Here is a 19,330-nt window from a genome sequence, read left to right on the forward strand (position 1 = left end):
AAATTCTAAGAGCATTTGCTATTGAAACATTAAATGCCTGATATAAAATCTTTATTGGAAGACCAATATAAAACTTGTACAGTATGCTGGCAAACCAGCCAGTCAGAACCAAATCTGAAGTCTCATCAGAAACCATCATTAATAATGTTCTTTTAACAAGCCAGATTTGGTGTTTGTGTGAAATTATTCAAGCACTGACGTGTATTGCTACCTCAGTGAATGTGCGTGGCTTGCAGGCAGAAACAGAAGCCTGACTCTGCTAACGCAGCATAGTATCTACAGCACCTGACAGAGGAAATGCTAATAAACAAGACAGAACCACACGTGTTGGCATACCCTAACACCCTGAGAGCGCCGGCCCTGCCACCGCCGCCATGTGACTGATTACTCCCCTGTTAGTTATTCATTGGATTTTCACTGCAGGGTCAAAGAGGGGAGGAATCAGTGCTGGGGGAGCAATATGCTAACTCGCTGTAGGCTCCCACCAAGCCTTGCTTGATATGCAGTTTTCAAGAAAGGGACTCAATGGCTGGAATTAAATTAGCAGCTATTCAATACATCGAAGGGAGTGTCAGGTTTGGTGTTAAGTCGCCATCCTGTTGCTCCTTAGTTCTGTTGCTTTTTTGCATTTGTTTGAGCGCGGATACATAGCTGGAGCCCTTGTCCTTGAAAACAGTGTTTCCACAGTATTCAGTAGCAGCTGTATAGTCACAGCATGATATTGCATAAGGAGCTAATAACTATGGCAGTTGACAGTTATAGCCAGCGCTGCAGGCGATACACCGTTGTTGCTCTCTTTTTGTGTTTGATGTTATTGTCTCAGGTGGCACGTCTCTTGTGTTTACACATCCAGATCATAGCCAGGGGTGGCAATTACACACAAGCCACTGTGAGACATCTTTCTGTTTTTTCTATAGAAATGGGACAACTTACATATTTTTGACCATTTAAATAGGAAGCGAAAAATAATGTGTTTGACCTTGGTGGTACAGAATACCTAGGTTGATTTGACTTTTTGCATGGTGGTTTAATTTTTAGGATGTTGCTGCTATTTAGTAATAGTAAAAGTAAATACAAGGCCAACTTTGCAACAATGGCACCACTATAGCATGGAAATATTGTGGTCTAATAACAATTCATTGTTTTTTGTGACTTAGTTGTGACTGGTTCCCACCCACTGACAACCTTTCTGACCTTAGCTAGAAAGATACAAAGGTAACATGTGATCCATACACTATTGTTAACATGTTAAAAATAATGTATCCATGCAACCTCAGCTCGATTTGGCCGACATCTGGATAGCGACGCGGTGAACAATCCCGACGCAATATGGATGCCTACTGATGTATTCATTTCTTGATAATTAGCTAATGTGAACACAGCAAACACTGCCTCTATTCATACAGGCGGTGTCCTGCATATTGAACATTTTCTTTTGATTTTGACAATATGTACATGAAAAAGGGCCTTGAGGCTGAGGACTAACCAATGAGTCTGACAGAGCCCTCTCAGTTAAGCTCCCCAAATCCAATGAAGAGCAGGACAGAGCCACTAACTTGACCTGAAACTATAGTGGTTAGCAGCATCTGGGCCCCCGCACAGTGTATGTGTCAATCCTGAACGGGGCTTTTTCTAACCTGTAACCCTGTGATAATGTAGTGTTAATTAGTTAATGATATGCTTACTCTTTACTTTGAAAAGCATTACAGTAATGTGATTACTGAACGTAACAAGTAGTGTAAGGGATTACTATTTGAACTTCAGTAATTACATTACTGCTACTAATCCCAGTAACGCTCTGTTACTTCAATAATTTGGGGTGGGGGACATGTTTGCTGTCTTACTGGTAATTTGATGGAGGGTTTTTTACCATTTTTGTTACTTTTTAATGAGTTATATGTATTGTGTATGTGATTTGTCCAACACTGGTTGTAGGTTACTGGTTATCCAGCTAAGCTAACAATAGTGGCTTACGTTAGAGCACATAAACACGCTGTTCAATCCATTCTTTACACTTTTGCTCTTGTATTTTGGGAAGACGTTAAAAAGACACTACCTTCAAACTCTTTATTCACAAAGTATCACTCTTACTACATCCCCATGCAGACCACTTCAGCATGTGGAAAAACCCAAAAGTTGACAGACCTGCCCTGCCTAGTTTACTGTACTGTTGCTCAGGTATGACTGGACAGTCGCTGCTGGGGGAAGGGGTTTAGGGAACAGTTAATTATCAGAGTTTATTTGTTAAATGGTATCCATCTTGAAGAAAGCATTTATTATTTCTAAAAGATTTTTGGTAAAGTTTCTTTGTGGTGAAGTTTTTCTGCACAATGTGGTCTGGAAGAAAGCTCTGCAAACATTGTTTTAGTAGAAATTTACCACTGCGTTTCTCCTTTAGGCATGACTCTTACGATTTAAACAAGACAAATTGAAATATCCCATTTATTTTCTCCCATGCTGTTATTGCAGACCCTGTGGGACGCAGACTGCGAGGAAAAGGAGTCCACTGTTCTATTTTGAAATCCAACTTAAGTATGAATCGTCCCCATGTGGTGCATCAGTATCAAACCTGTACATGCTTATCCCTAGTGAATGAGTGAGACCAAGGGAGGAATGGAGTGAACGAGTGAGAAAGAATAAAGAGTGAAAGTGAGAGAAGAGGGAGAGAGAGAGTAAGAGCTATCTGTCACGCTCTGACAGCAGCACCCACAGCCATGCCACGGTGCTTTTGCCAGCAGAGCTGCTTGTGTGCACTGAGATAAGCCCGAGCCTTCTTGCCTTGGCGGTATAGGCTGGTCACGTAGCACCAGAAGGCAGCTTAGCCCCACCACAAATCCAGTGGAGGGTCTTTCTCTCACTCGCTTACTTCCTCCCACGCACCCTTTCTCTGTCGTTTCCTCACTTTGTCTTCCTCGAGGTTCCTGGCTTTTCCTCTGTTTCTATCACTGTTTGACACTCCATATTCACTTGAGAGATCACTATTTACTGTACCCTTCCTAGCAACCACTGAATGAACAACATGAGGTGGCGACTGGTCTGTACTTCCTGCACAGTGCAAATCTTGTGCAGATGTTTGAAAGGGTAGTGTTCCACTAGCCTACTTACTTTTAGAATGCAATTTTCATAAGCTTCTTGTTTGAAACACTGGAGGTCCTGATGCAGAGCTATTAAGCTTATCTGAAAATTTAATATTACGGGTTTGATGAGAGATTTGCCCGAGCTTAACAAATCTGGAAACAGGAATGGGGTCCAAAATGAGGCCGGCTAATTGAACCCAACTCTAATATGACATGCAGAGTTAAAGGCTCCATATGACATTTTTAAGCTTTTTTAGACAATGGAGAGTGGGAGTTACAGAGAATAAAGATGGATAACATCCTGGCTGATTTAAAGGCTGGAAGGTGGTTACATGTTATCTAAATAGACCTCTGCACTGGGTTGCACCAGCTATGTGTAAGTTCTCTCTTACTAGTTGGTTTGTCAGCTGCTAGAATTAATTGTACCACATTTACTTGGGGCATAACCTAACTAGTTTGGACATTTAGTCATAACTAAGGCAAGTGGCCAATCAACAATCAAAGATAGAGATACATCGTCATGGTTAGCATGCGCATTAGCTTTCTGGCTGGCATGAGCCACTTGGCATCGTAGCACATCGTAGTGAGCTAGATCAATATTGTAATATATCAGTTGGGTTTCTACTTGATTACTGTGTTGTAAAATGGCAGCAGTGAATGAAAAAATGATGCTGTGTGGCAGAAAAACTGCTGTTTTACCATTAGTGAGAATATTTTTGTGACGTTTTATGATTTACACCTACCCTAGGGGCATGTGTTTAACTATTTAGTTGTTACTTAGAATTATGTTGTAACTTATCTCCATGGTGCAACTGCTTTTATTTTAGAAGTGCATAAATCACAACTTAGTATTAATTACGTTATAACTAGGCTAAATCTGAACTGGCACACAGCTGGTGCAACAGGCTGCTGGCCAGTTGGATGTCCCCATTTGCACTCACATCTTTTGCACTTGTGTATATTTACGTTCTGTCCCATAAAATGTGAAAGTAAGATTTTGATTAGACTCTGCCACAATCTTATAGAACTTGCAGATCTACCATGTTTCTTAAGCTAAAAAGCTTTTTTGTGCTACATTTACATCAATTTCAAATTATGTAGGCCACCATACCAGTGTTTATTGTCAAAATTATTGCTTCCTCTGTCTTAAAATGTGAGTTCTTTACATGTAAAACGTGGTTTGCAAACTCAAGGTATTCACAGTAATACAACCACATGGGCTTGGTCCCCCTACACACTCAGTATTCTCAGTGCACTCTGGGGGTTAAGGCATATTGGGTAATATTGTACAAGAACCTCCACAGTTAATACTGTGAAAGTGGTGCTGCCCACAGGGTACCATAGTCTACACTGTGCCTTGATAAGAAAAGCCTGACAACAACTTGCCTCCAGGGCTGCATTCACACTAAACAGCACCAGAGGCAGCCAAATCACACTGCTCTCACAAACCTTAATTGGGATATCTGATATGTCTGGATTTTTCTCGTTCTGTAAACAAAAAAGCAGCGATTGTTTTGTTCATGTTCTTCTTGTGTGGTGCGTACTATGTTTACAGCACTGCAGGTTTGATTGAGTTACATCCCAGAGTGCATCAGACAGACAGACAGTGACATTAGTGTCCTAGTTGCCGGTGTTTGGATGAGCTCTCATACTCAGCTCAGGTTAAAACCCACACTGCAATATGAGAGAGGTGGACCAACAATGGATTCATGCACAAAGACACACATACACTCCACAGCAACCCAGGAGGGCTCAGAAACCATTTCCACAAAGGTTAATAGTATGCTTTAGTCATCCCCAGATAGCAATGGAACAGCTTTGACACTAACTTGGTTACAGGCAGAGAATGTCACCTCTGTTTTTCCAGGTTTTGACTTCTTATACTGCACTTATTATTCTCCGAGCTCCCTCCATGTTCTTATCCAGACCAGACTAGCTGCTCCACGGAATGAAACACGGCTCTGTTGTGCCATCAAGAAGTTTCTTTTTTATCATGACTGCATATAATGGGACATAAAAGGCGACGCAAATATGAACAGCTTGACTCTAAAGCGTTTTTTTGACCAAGATGGTTAGCCGCATTACAAAGCCTGAGAGAGGCTCGCTGATTGATTTATGCTGGCCTTGTTTCTATTTATCCCCCAGAGAGGATGACAAAGCACATGGTACACACTGGTTCAATCAATCACACGCTAAACAGGTTGCATCCAGGGGAAGATTCTTGACTGAATTAAGGTGAACATCCATTTAGGCCAACTCTTCAGAAAAGGAGGTTTTATATTGTAACTGAGAGTCGAAGCAGGTATTTAAGATCTTTTGTGAAATACAGTAATACGACTTTAAACTATCGTAAGTAAACATAGGTACCCGTCAGTAAAAGATTTGTGTGTGGTCAAGATTTGTGTTTGTTTCCATACAAGATGCACATACCCGGGATAACAGAATCACTTATCCTTGGGCTGTCTCAATGTCATGAAGATCAGTATGATGTTAGTGCTGCCACAAATGTCCTTTTAGATATTTGTCTGACATTTGTCATTTCGAAATGTCCCCAGAGAGAATGCATGTAGTCCTTAGTTCAATCAATTCTGTGCTTTTAAGCAGCTCCTGTGTCCTTCGTGTTTTCAAAAGGGAATAATATTAGATGGACTTCAGGAGTGTTTTGCATTCACCTGTTCCAAGGGCACTAAATGCAGATATTTATCCACAGTACACCATGCTGTCATATGTATGAGTCAACACTGTGTAGATCTAAATCACGGCAACTGCACTGTCTTAGAGCTAGGCCAGAAGCGAAGGCCACAGAGATTTGTAGCTACCAAGGACACTGTTTTTTTTTCTTTCTTTCTTTCTTTTTTTTTTTTTTTACTTTAGACAGCAAAAAAACATTTAATGTTTTCTTCTGTAGTGTAAGCAATGTAAGGAAAGAAGCTTGCTACTGAATTTACTGCGGCGCTACTGTAAAAGATCTGTGGGTCGGATTTATTGGCCTGCTGGTGTAATTACGTTGACCGGGAGTCTCTTGGTGGCCCTCTTCTCGTTGGGTTCAATTTATAAATGCCACAGAACTAGTAATCCCACTGTTTCCCCACTTAGTTTGGAAAGGGCTCAAGCCATCCTCTGGCTAGGATTGATTACATATAGCTCAAATGAAGAGTAAGCAGTTTTCCACTGTTGAACGCCGGGACTGGCCCCTGCTATTGATTCATTTTACAGCAGAGGGAAAATAAGATCTGCCACTTCACATAACAGTTGATATTTGTTTCCCTTTACCCATGAATTTATGGCCTCCTATTATTTAAAAAACAGCTTTATTTTGCCTGTATCTAATATACATGTTGTACTGAGGCAGGCTGAGCTAAAAACAGAAGAAACCATGTTTATGTCATGTCAGCCAATGCCTCTAAGGAGCAGAGAAACCATTACACAGTTATGGATGATATTTATATAACAGTTAATTGAATTTACAGAAGCATGGAGTGTCAGTTGAAACTGATTAGGTGTAGAGCTATAGATGTGAAATGTAGCCTCTGCCTAAGTGTCACAAGTTCTGCTAAAGTGGAAACTTAACCGTGTTTAATATCTATTACTGAAACATCTGTAGTCAGTGGCATTGTTAATAGTGTTTAGATACTCTCTGGGTTAAAAATGCTGATGACTTTGCAGCATATTTAAAGACTCCTGCATCATAAAAGCATAATTGAGTGCACATTCTCAAGTTCATTTTTGGCCTTGGAAACAGAAATCTTAACTCAAGGTCCACTTACTAGCTTTTTCTTGCATATAATGGTCTTCCTCAGAAGATAGAGTTTGCTTACTTTCTGAGGAAGATGTGATTAAAGGCTCTGGTAAAGCTAGTAAGTGCACCTTGAGTTAAGATGTGTTTTGTCATATTATTCAGATTATTTGACTTGAATAATTCTTTTATAATTTTTTCTATGGCTAGCAATGTCGGAGGGTCAGCTGGCCAGTTGGTGCACCACTTTAGTCCAGACTGAACTATTTGATGGAATACCATGAAATATGGTACATATATTCATGCCCCCCTCAGGATTATTCGCCATAACTTTGTGATCCTTTAACATTGTTTTAAACTTTCCCTTACTTAATCTCTAATAGCTCCCTATAGGGGCAATAGATACTGAAAATAATCAATACCAAACACACTTACACTCATACCATTATAAGACCTTTATATGTTTCATTTCCATCATCCATGTCAAAACTGTTCAAGGAAGGGAAAACGTATTACTTTTGTGAGCATGGAATTGTGGTGTTAAAAGGTTCAGTCTGAGTGCAGTCCCTACATTAAAAAAAACTGCAAAAAAAACTCTATTGAGTCGTTTAAAATAAAGAGGTCTTTAAACTATGCTGATAACTCAGTGATGATGGAAAAAAGAAGAATCTTATTATTCCAAATTTTTTACAGACATGTCATTACTGAGTGAGCAATCACATAGTGAAAGAAACACGTTATGAGTTCCTTTATCATCAGTGGGTATTGTTACAAAGGATGGTAAAGTTGAATCTCAGCCAAAAATAGTTGGAGTTGAGCTTCAAACAGGCCATGATTATGAGTCATCCACATCCACCTTGAGCCCTTCTTCCCTCCCTCCGTCCTCATCCTCCTCTAGCTCTTCTTATTAGAATGTGGAGGACTTTGTATTGTACATGCTCCAGGGCCACGTTTGCTGTGCACCGGTTTATCCAAGAGGAAGAATAGCTGGAGGACAGGATTTAGCCGGCCAGTGCAGTACGCTGTCTTCTCCACACGGGTCATTGCTCTGGACATTCACTGGATGGCAGAGCTCTGGAAAACTGTCACAAAGAAGCTAGTAGCAGAAGCTACATACATCAGGTCTGAATGCCTCCCTGTTTTTTCCACTCTGGCTGCACTAAGCATTACTGGATATACAGCACTGTGGCGATAACACAGGCCTTAATGAACATAAATGATATTAAAATGAGGACGTAATAAATGGTCAAATGTGTGGTCATTAATTTTGCTGTTGCCTCATCTAAAACCTGTTCATGTCTTCAGTTCTGAAACACTATGTAATTATTATTACATTGCATTTTTGTATAGATCCAAAACATCTTGAAACTGACAACAGACTCATCATGCTGTATATTGGATGCAGGGTCATGACTGTGCCCTCACTGCCTAGACAGTCTCTATTTGAGGCCTCAGTTATGGTATCAGTCTCCAGGTCAGACATGACAAAGTACAGGCTGTGGGCATTAATCTGCCACGTTGGCTTGATTGACGCATTTCTTGACATCGTCAAAAATCTCATTCATATGCTGCACTGAAAGCTGGAACAGAAACAGAAAGAATACTTACAGTAACAGGCATAATATGCAGTATCAAAAGTTTTTGCATATACCAACATAACATTTATAATTTTTACTCACATTAATATGGGAAGAAGCTGGCCTGGCTCTCACCGAAGGGGGAAACTACCCTTAACCAACACCAACACAGAAAGTGAATAAGCATATTTCTGTGTGTTGGACCACCACCCTAACTGTTCTCCCTTTCCTTTATTTCTGCCTTGCACTTTTTTTGTTTGCTTTCTCACTTCTTGTCTCTCCGTCCTTAAAAGGACTTTATTGACTCCAGCTCTATATATTAAAAAAGTTTATACAAAGAAAAACTGCCACTTTGAAAAGTGTGCAAGAGTTGCTGCATTGAAAATGTATAATTGTGTCAAAGTTGGTGAAGAAAATCCCACACTCAGCTCTTGCTCAGTATTGTCTCAGCTATCCCTTGTGTAATAAAGGACTGTAATAATGCTTATTCTGTCAGACTGAAAGAAAATCACACATTGTGCTCTTTCTCAGCACCACATAAATGTATCGATTTATGTTTTGGTCCTATAAGATGTGTGTTAGAAAAGAACAGTAAGACATTATGTGTGATGGAAAGAAAAACATCTTTGCACAATTTTTAGCTACATTATAATGTGTATTGATACATTGACACTGCATCAGAGTTAAGTGTGTTTCATTAACAAAGTCAGTGTGACTCTTACTAATGAGTCCCTCCCTGCACAGTTAATTACATCTTCATTGGGTCCTAATTCACCCATGTTACTCCAGTGGACTTGTCCAAAATGTTGCATCCATTTAACTACACTCACAGCTCACACCTCGGATGATGCAATATGTCCCCAGCTCGTAATTTAACCAACAAATTATCCATCTACCGCATCTCCTGGGGGGAAAGATTCATTATCCAATTTAGCATACTTGTGAAACCGATGATATCAGGTGATAGATGAAGAGTGTCCAGGGTGAGGACAGTTTTACAGCAGATAGAGAGAGTGCAGAACCTCTTACCATCTTTGTCGGATTTAAGACGTCCATTTGGCTCTAATTTCCTCTGATCCCAGCGTGTATTGTTGTATCAGGTCGTAGTCTGACTCTTAACGCCTGTGGAGGAGCATGAGGCGAAGAGGCTTATGTAGAACAGTCCATGTGCTTTTGTGCTTCTGTTGTAGCTGAGTGATTCATGGGAGGCTTTTTAGGGTAATGATGAAATATATGACTGTGTCTGAGTTTAAAAGAAAGCAATTAACTCCATCCAAGGAGTTCAGTGCAGATAATAAAGTGGACACTGACATAACAGAGCATTTGTTTTGTGTATCTGCCTGACGATGCCTCCGTCGTGTAGCCTCTCTTCCTGTCTCCCTGTCAGGTTTATTGTGGGCTCAACCTTCAGCGCAAGGCTGGGCTTTATTATTTTAATAAATTGCCCTGTATGAAGAGAGCAGTGGTGCGTGTCTGATGCATGTCCCTTCCCCTTCCCCTCCTCCCTCACCCTCTCTTCCTTTCTCATCCACCCTCTCTTCCTTTCTCATCCACCGCCAGCATTTTTTTTTTTTTTTTTTTTGCATTCTCTTCTTCTCTACCTACAATTAAGCGACTTCTGGAGGCTGTCAGTGAAATGGCGTTCGCTGCTTGACTCCTCATCCTAAACAGCATGCTCACTAAATAAATAAACCTAGATGTATGCATAAAGAGAGAGGAGGAAGGTGAAAAGATTGAAGGAGAGAGAGTCCTCCGCTCAGCAGATGGATGCGCTCTTCCTCCTAAGCCAGTGGTCATCATTTGTCGGGGCCACCCAGCCTCTCGGGGCGCCCTCAGACAGCGCAGACACCCACGGAGGATAGATGACCGTGAGCGGGGGCAGTGGAAGTGGCGGTGAAAGATAGCCCGATTTGACGCCACCGGTCATCGATCACCACCAGCCACCCTGTAGAGCTGTCCTGACAAAGAAGCCCAGGCAATAACATTGGGTTGAATTGTTGCGGCAGCAGGTCAGTGTCAGACTGGATGGCATAACACCTCAGCTATCACCTCCTCGTTTGCCGTCTCCTCTGGAGCCTTAACATGAAAGCATCAGGCTGGAGGCTTATTTCCACACTCATTCATTAGCTTAACATTGAGACTTTTTTCATCCAGCAAGCTCATTTAGTTTTTATTCTATATTCCCTTTACATGAGGCTTTTATAGCAACAAAAGCTCCACTCACTGGATGAATTTTTTGGCTCCTTTGGTCACAAATCTGTGTCTCTTGGCCTGGGTTTCCTGACTTAGTAAGAGGGAAAAACCCAGATGCATAAAAGAACAATTAACTGTGACAAGCAGCTTTTCTTCTAAAATTAGGCCAGTGTGATGTGATTGTTTTTTTGTTGGGGTTTTTTTTTCCTTAGGCCCTATTTTTTTCATGTCAGGATGTTATGGTGGATGTGTCTGGAGTAATTTTGTGAGTAGTACTTTTTGGTCGGTTCCTCTCTTGAGCCTTCACCCTCTGACACACTGTCCGTGACCATGTAGGACCTTTTGGGTAGCGGTTGGGGATGGGAGGTTGCCTTGGAAATGATTGGTTACCTTAACTCCCTTTCTCATTTCCTACAGGCTAAGGCCCAATGGTGTTCTGGGTAAATGATGGTCTGCTTAAAGTCTGGTTCACAATTGTCGTTTTTACATGTCTGTTTAGGTACAATATTACAACAAATTAATTAGTGAGTTTTTGGACCTTGGAGAGAGCCAGGCTAGCTGTTTCCCCCCACTTCTAGTCTTTATGCTAAGCTAGACTAATCACCTCCTGGCCTCAGCTCCATACTTGATGCAGAGACATGAGAGTAGTATTGATCTTCTTATCTCATTCTCAGAAAGCAAGCAAATGAGCATATTCTCTAAAAACTACTACTTTAACCAGTCTTTTAGCACTAGAGCTTAAAGGTTATTTTCTCACTTGTAAGATAATGTCAATCATCTCTATTCATCTCTAAGATAATGTTAATCATCTCTATTCATCTCTAAGATAATGCAAATCATCTCTATTCATCTCTAATTGGCCAAACTGCATCAATGTTTTGGTTATAGTCCTGGCTATAGCTCACATAATGTAAGCTGCATGGCAGGAGATGCCGAAGGCTCAAACATGTACAATGCTCATGTATGATGAAGAAAAGTGACAAACAAGTCTGAGTGACACCAGTTACACTTATGTAACCTCAGTGTTGAGTAATTAAACAGCCCCATTCCCCCAGATGATCTGGTGAATCAGCTTGGCATTGTCACAGTCTTAACAGGCGCCATACAACATTTGATCCATGTTTCCCTCTCATGAATATTTGGGTCCTGCTGCCAGAGTGAAAAACACGTTCATCTGCTGTAGTGTTGACAGCTTTTTGAGAGGCGAAGCTTCACCTCCTCAATGAAAAAGCCTTTGGAGAGGGTGGGATTTTCTGACAAGGGCTGTTAAACACCTGTGATTGCCACCATTGTCTGGATGCCTCAGCCTGATTCCTCCAGCAGCTAACTGTCTTTATTGGTCGTCATCTTGTTTACATGTCTTGTACAGGCTGCTGGATAATTACCAGAAAGCTTGTGAAACACAGGACCATGTGTGCTGTGGGTTCGGTATTTACACTCCAACATCCAGAGATGCTTCAACAAATGCCACGTGAGATCCATCCCTTCTGAGAAAACTATCTCAAGTCATCTTTTTTGCCTCACATACCTCAATGAACCCTCCCAATTACCACACACTGAAAGGCTTGTTTGTATTTGCCAGCAGGTGCAATTGTGTCGCATGAGTGACTTCTCTGCTGCATTTATGTCATAGTGATTTCCACTGTAAACAGGAAATGTCTGGGAGAAAAGAGCAGATTGTGTGGAAATGTGTGTGTACAGCGTGTGTGTGTGTGTGCGCACATGCTAATACAGCCATTCTAGCGCACACATGCTGGTGTTCACACCAGTGTGCTGCGGCTCTGCTTACGTAACCTTGCTTGTGTATTCCGTCCATCCGTTGATGATGGAAAAGCGGCAGCTCCCCAGTGGCCTTCATGTTTGTTGTGCCATAATGAAAGCGTTACTCTTCTCAGGATTAGGCTGCAGCCTACCTGGCTCTCAATGGGAAACTGCTGAGATTAACACTCGCTCCCCAGTGCGCTCCTAGACGATGACAAAGCCTCACACACAAGACCCTCTCAGGGCTTTCGCTGGCAGCTGCTGACACTAGGAGGTTTTTATGTAGGTACTTGTATAACAAGACTTCACCACTTTGAAGTCATTAAATAGAATGATTCCCTGACTCTCAAGTGCTGATCTGATCATGTTAAAATTAATAAAAAAAGTTAATGATATGATTTGTGCACACATTAAAGTGTATTCTTTTACACATAACAACATTAATGGATGTCAGTTAACTAATTGTCTTCAAAGTCTCTTTAATCACCTATAGTATAAAATACAGAAAACAGACAATACATCAAACATAATACATAGCTTAAGCAGAACAAAGTAACTTACATAATTTCCACGCAGTGAGGCTCATGTTGTTGGATGAGCACAGAGGGAATACTTTCATTTTCCGTCTTTGGTCACACCAAAGCTTAATTAAAGAATGGAGGAACTCCCCGAGAAAATAGGCCTTTATAACTAGATTCAACTTTATAGTTGCTAGAAAGTTTATCTCTTAACCTACGAGGTTGAAATGCAGGGCAGAGGAACCCAGTCCAGCTCCCTCTGAGGAAGTTGTGGATGATTTGATGACCGCTCTGGGCAGTTTTACAGCATCACAGTATATCACGCAGCTGCAAGGCCCTGTGGGGTGGCACTGGAACACTCTGAAACCTGTCTAAATACACTGTCCAAGTGCCAAGTGTACCAGCAGGGCCCTGTGCAAGGTCACAGAGGAACAGAGGGCTGCATGAAATCCCTGGACTGCAAATCCATCTAATCCCATACATCAGTGTCAGAGTTGTTGACAAAACTATTTGAAGTGGCACTCAAAATCAAACATACAGATTTGGCAAATTTTTCTTTAGGTTTTCTAGTGATATCGTTGTTTAAACACTAGTAAGACCAGTTTACAAGCTGCAGGTTATGTGCAATAGGTTTCAAATTAAAGTTTTTCTTTTAATCTGTCAGGAAACTCATCTTGAACATCCCAAATAGAACAAACAGAACACTAATCACCTATAATTTTGAAAATTGATTAGGTCATTTTTTAGGAAAAAGTCCACAGGTTCCAGCTTTATGGGAATTTGCTGCTTTTCCATGTTTTATATCACTGTAAATTAACAAAATTTGAAGACATCACTTTTGGATCAGGAAAACTGTGGTGGACATTTTTCAAATATTTTCCAGACATTTTATAGACTAAACAATTAAGTAATCAGTAGATAAAATGATCAGATTAGTCAACAATACACATTTGCACAGACCTAAAGTTGCATTCAGGGTACCAGTTGATGGCTGGTTTGTATAAGTCAGGAAGGTGCAAGCAGTCATACATAATAATAATAAAACACATTTAAAGATAATTAAATGTCAAAAAAACAAACAAAAAAAAAGTTTGTTTTGGCAGTTTTTTGACACATTCTTATTTTGATTGCTGCTGCTGTTCACCTAAACCTGAGGGATGACAATAAAGCCTGCACTACTCAGAGTAACCAGCAGATGGAGCACATTCAGTACTGAATATGGCCCTGACTGACTCTCAAATTACATTGGTTCAGTCTACTTTTTAACAGCTGTTTCAGTCTCGGCCCACCTACTACACATACCAGAGAGGACACACAGGTACTTCTCCTACAGAATACAGCTTGAAAAGAAAATTTCTCCCAATCTTTACCTTTTCTGGCGTGAACGAGTGAATGAATGGAGCCAGGTCACCCATTCTGATTATTTCTCTAATTTGTCTGAAACATTACAGGATTTCTTTACATTCCTGACTCCTGTCTCACCACAGCTCTGCCCCTGAATGAATAATCCATCACAGCCTTTCTAGTTCACTACCTGAGTCTGCTGCCCAATTATTACACCCTGTTCTGGTCTGTTGGTTTTTCACTTTTCCACATTCATTTACGCACTGCAAATGTCATCTCTTTCTATCCCTCACTAGACGAGCAGACACTTATATGTCACAGGTCTTCGAGTTCTCACTGTGCCCCTTGAGTAGCATATGGGCGCAGAAGTGTACTTTGGCTCTGAATGTGAAAGTCTCAATTTATTAGAATGTTATTATGGTGGGAGTCAGATGGATGTCATTCTCTGCGGTGTCATAAAGCCCCCACACTTGATGGCTATGAAATATCCCTGTAACACTCTGGAATGTATGTGGGCTGAGCTGGGTTGCTTTTTGATGTATAGATTTACTTGTAAAGATTTTTTAAAGTTAATTTTTCATACATGATCTGAATTGTAATAACCTTTTTAGAAGTCTAGCTCCAATCAGCACTGAATCTGCTACTCATCATTCATGTCAAATTGAATGTAAGCCTATAAAAATATCTTTATAACAGGATGTAGAATGACATAATTAGTTAATCAATAAAATTAAAAGTAAAACTGTCTAGTGAAATCCAAATATTTATCTGTAGATGGAATTTTGTCTTGTTTTAAGCAGATTTTGAATGAAAAACTCTACTTAACTGTTTTAGATTAGAACAGGAAAAGGCTTTTCAGTTGTCTGTATGTGCTGACCTGAACCAAAATGTTTAGTTCTGGTTCTTGAGGACTAACTAAAAAGAATGGGGACTGTGTTTGCACCAGCACTGTGTAAATGTGGGCCAATAGGGCAGCAGGACAGTCAACGGAGCTCTTTACACAGCTTGACTCCACTAGGGGTAAAAAAAAAAAAAAAAAGAAAGAAAAAAAAGTCTGCACTTGTTGACGTATTTCAAACAGTTCCTGTTTTGGGATGTGTAGTGTGTTTGAGGATTTTCACACCACGCGTTTACGCCTGTTTCGTGTGAGCAATGACCACGGAGCTTGTAAGAATTTGAAAGTTTTGTTCTTAGCTAACTGAGCTAAAGTTGCAGTAGTGGCGACATGGACTTCATATTTTCTGTGACTGGCAGCGGCGCCAGAGCTGTCAGGGACGCTATCTCCCAGAGACTGTGGCCCGGACCCGTACCAGGACCCGGACAGGACACAGTCCAAACCCAACAGCACCATGCTGGGACAGCACACGACAGCAACACCGTCCACTCAAACACAGGTCGGTCCAACATTTAATTCCGTTAGTTGGTAGTTTAGAGTGAACGGGATACGTCGTCAAACTCTCAAGAGAAACCAAACCCACACCGCAGATTCCTGCAGAGCGCTGCGCCAAACTCCCTTAAAAAATCAACCGTATTAACTTAGCTTTAAGAATAACTCGCTGACCGGTTGGGACACAGTTTAACAACCAGATATTAACTGTAGTAAAGTTGTCACCCTTAAATTCGGCGAAGTCCTAGACATTAAATACGGCCTATTCTAATATAATTTCAACTTTTAGCTACGATTTTGCCAGTTATTGCCGCAGCCTTTTACCACTGAAATGTGTTCTGTGCCTTTTGTAGACCAGCGTGACACAGAAAAGTCGACTTTATTGAGCTAAATCATGCTGAATCCACCCGAGCATTCAAAGATTTGTATACAGCGCCGTAAGAATTAGCAAGTTAAATTCAACTGTTAGACCTTTGAACGAAGTTCGCAACTCTCAAAACACACCCTGCTGTTGCTGCCAGCAAGCAGCCTGTCAGCTGAAATAGTGACTCTTCACACGTAACTTTGTGCCAGTGTCTTGAAAACACACACGTTAACCCTCAATGGCGTGGGGGACTGAAACTACTCTTTCAGACCTCACACCGCCCCTATACACTTTTTAATTAAAATTATAGGTATGATATCACAAGACATGTCTATGTCCAATGAAATGAGGGGCTGAAGTGGGTTTGAGCTTTTGACTAGGGGTGGAGCAGACCTTTCAGGAAGTAAAGTAACACATGTGACACAGTTCCAGTAACTGGTAAGATAAATAAAACTTTTTAACATGTTTAAATTCATATTTCTATGCTAAAATTGTGTTTTTTCGTTCATTGCCTCAGGGCATCATGCATGGAGATGTGCTGGGATGTATAGTTATCACCATAGTCAAACCTAGAGTCAGGTTTGAGTAACAGTTAGGAGGTCAGGGGTCAGTCAGTCGAGTAATGTGTGTGTTTGTTGATAATGAGAGAGACTGTGGATGAAGATGTTCATGATGTACCAGAGAATGATCTTCCATGCTTAACATGAAACTTGAGATGAATGCATGTCAGCTTTTGAGTATAGGTGTATAAGTACTTTTACTACGTTAGTATTAAGTATGGTGTATGTGGGAAGTGAATATATCATGCAACACTAGACTTCCTGGACAGTGTAGTCATAGCAGGGTCTCATGCTTGTTTCCCTGCCTGATTTCCTATTTCTTAACTGATGTTAATTTGTAACAAATCAGGCTAAGTTCATGTCCTCAGTGGTTGCATTCCGCCTGTCCAGTTTGTTATGAGGACACACTGACGGTAACAACTGAAGCATTTCAAATATTTCAGATCAGCAGGCAGTGCATGCTCAAACCATCCAGCCAGTGAGTGAATAAGCATGTCCTCAAGGCTTTTCACATCGGGGAGTATCTCCATGTTAATGAAGATTGGATTTTTTTTTTCCTTTCTCCCCCTTTCTGCTTTGCCTCTCACACATAATTTATTATGAGACCCATCAGTGCCTTCTCTGGCTTTGAATTAAAAGCGGAGAAATGTAGGGCCATTGAAATGAAAAGCAGAAACGGATCCGAGCTCTCGGCCACGCGATCTACAGAAATATCATACAGAATGCTTTGCACTATTAATTGGCATTAATTGGTTGTTCTGAAAACACAGAAAGTTTATAGCGCGAGGGCACCGCCTCACCCTGCTTTTCCTTTTAACGCGCAGCTCATGCAGAGTCATGACGCTGCAGAGCTCGGTGGCAGGCAGGTTAATTGTTCGATCTAATTAGGACAAAGATTAATCAGATGCATACTCCGCTGCTCTTGAAACGTCACCGATGGCAGTCGGGTTCATTAGCAGTCCCTGTGCCTTTCTCTCCGCCAGCAGAGTGGACCGTGGGGGCGGCTTGTGTCTGCAGGCTACTGCCCCGCTGAGGGGGGAAAGAATGAGACTAACTAGATGTGGAGTCAGGTAGTAGAAGTGAGGAGGATATTAGAGACCAGGGTGGGCACGAGTAAACCGTGGGTGGCCAGTATGACAAGGTGAAAGCTGACAAAGGGCGCCAATGTCCAGATTAACCTCTAAGCAATGAAGCCTCAAAGACTTTGACGTCACCTGCATGATCCTTGCCTGAGTGTAGGAGGGTGCAGTGGGCTCCAAATGCTGAATGAGGAATGGGACAGCATTCTTCAAATCACGTTACCCGGAGCAGAGGCTTTTCTGTGCCCAGTAAAGTGTAAAGCTCATATTTCAGATGTAGTTTAATAAAACTGAGGGTCTGTTGTTCACTCTCTGAATAAAAGTCTTAAGAGTAATGTGTGGAAAGCTCAAATAGGCCAGTCACATCAGATGCCATCCTTAAACCCAGACAGGGGTTACGATCTCCTGCTATACACACTAGTGTTCATGTGACCCAAGTCCCACACTTGAGTCATGTGATGACACCAACCTGAGCCTGTTCCATTTGCTGAATTAAGACTGTTAGATGCGGTTGAAAGCTCAAAACTGGATCATGCCTTCAAAGAAAGAAGTAGACAGTGCCTGGTGCTACTGTATGTGTATATAAACATCTGGTTGCCAGCACTGTCAGTGACTTGTTAAATGGTTATCTCCAGTTGTAGCATCAGAATTACCAAATTCATTATCAAACTTCTGCAACGTTTGGATAAAGGTCTTAAAAAGTCAGAGGGAATTTGAGTCAAAGTGTGAGTTCATAAGGGGCAGACAGTAGGATGGAGAAGTTGTTACTGTATCAGAATCAGAGGCAGATGTGTAGAAGAGAATTGTGTTGTTGTGTTGCTGCTGCTGTTTTCTTTTTTTTTTAATGCTTTGTTGTCGGTGCTGTCATATCTCAGGTATTCCTTCTTCATCGTTTGGGAATAAGCTTAAAAAGATAGTGAGTGGCCCTTTGAGCTGGGATTATATAGTATTTTGGTTACATACTGTATCTCATGCATTGGATTGAAACAGTGATAAAAGTGGAAAATCTTGTAAGAACTCACTATGAACGCCAAAAATAGTAGGATTTACAAGGCTTACTTCCCAGAAGACAAAAGTATGCACACAATAGAGAGATCAAAAGTCACCATTAGAGACACGGTGGCAGGATTTACAGTAAGGCACCTTCACTTTAAACACAGTACTGCTGCACCCGCAGGCGTTGAGCCACATGCTGCAGCACAGCATGCTTCTGCAGGTCATCCTCCGATCATGATGTCTGAAATCAGCAGCACATGACTCTACACTCGGTGTGCCGTGAAGTGACACCGGTTGAACAGATACAGTAGTGTATGCTTTTAATGTACTTTCTCTCATATGATTTGATTAAGGAAGCCTGTGAAGAAATGACACTAAATACTTTGAGAAGTGTTCTCACATGGGATAGATGGAAAGATGATGGTTTAGTTTTTATTTAAAAACCCCTAAAACTGGAATTTCATCCTTGATATACAGGTATTCCAAACCCTGAAATGTTCAGATGTATGAAATCTGCAAAGGGGAGTTATTTCTTTTATTTCCTGATCTATATGTTTGGCTTGTTTTATCTTTTTTTTGTTTTATTGCTCAATGTGATTTTAAATTGCTTTTTTAAAAAATTGTTGCTCATGTCTGGACCCCAGGAAGACTAGCAACCACTTAGTGGAAGCTAATGGGAATCCTAATAAAGAATAAAGGAGTTGCTTGCAAGAAAAGTAGTCCATGTGAGTAATGGAA

General features: G+C 41.1%; 1 protein-coding gene across 5 annotated transcripts in view; it reads left to right on the plus strand.

The window, feature by feature from the left end:
- oxr1a (oxidation resistance 1a) overlaps positions 1–19,330 on the plus strand; it is a 157,509-nt gene that overhangs the window by 75,603 nt on the left and 62,576 nt on the right. The window contains exon 1 of one of the 5 annotated variants that reach the window (XM_042423223.1): positions 15,242–15,600. The exons of the other annotated variants lie outside the window; for them this stretch is intronic. Within the exon in view, the coding sequence (XP_042279157.1) occupies positions 15,432–15,600 (169 nt within the window). The 5' untranslated portion in view covers positions 15,242–15,431. Of the gene's footprint in view, positions 1–15,241; positions 15,601–19,330 lie in introns of those variants that run through there. 5 annotated transcript variants of the gene reach the window in all.

This window comes from Thunnus maccoyii, chromosome 10, assembly GCF_910596095.1.
Source record: "Thunnus maccoyii chromosome 10, fThuMac1.1, whole genome shotgun sequence".
In the NCBI taxonomy this organism is placed as follows: domain Eukaryota; kingdom Metazoa; phylum Chordata; class Actinopteri; order Scombriformes; family Scombridae; genus Thunnus; species Thunnus maccoyii.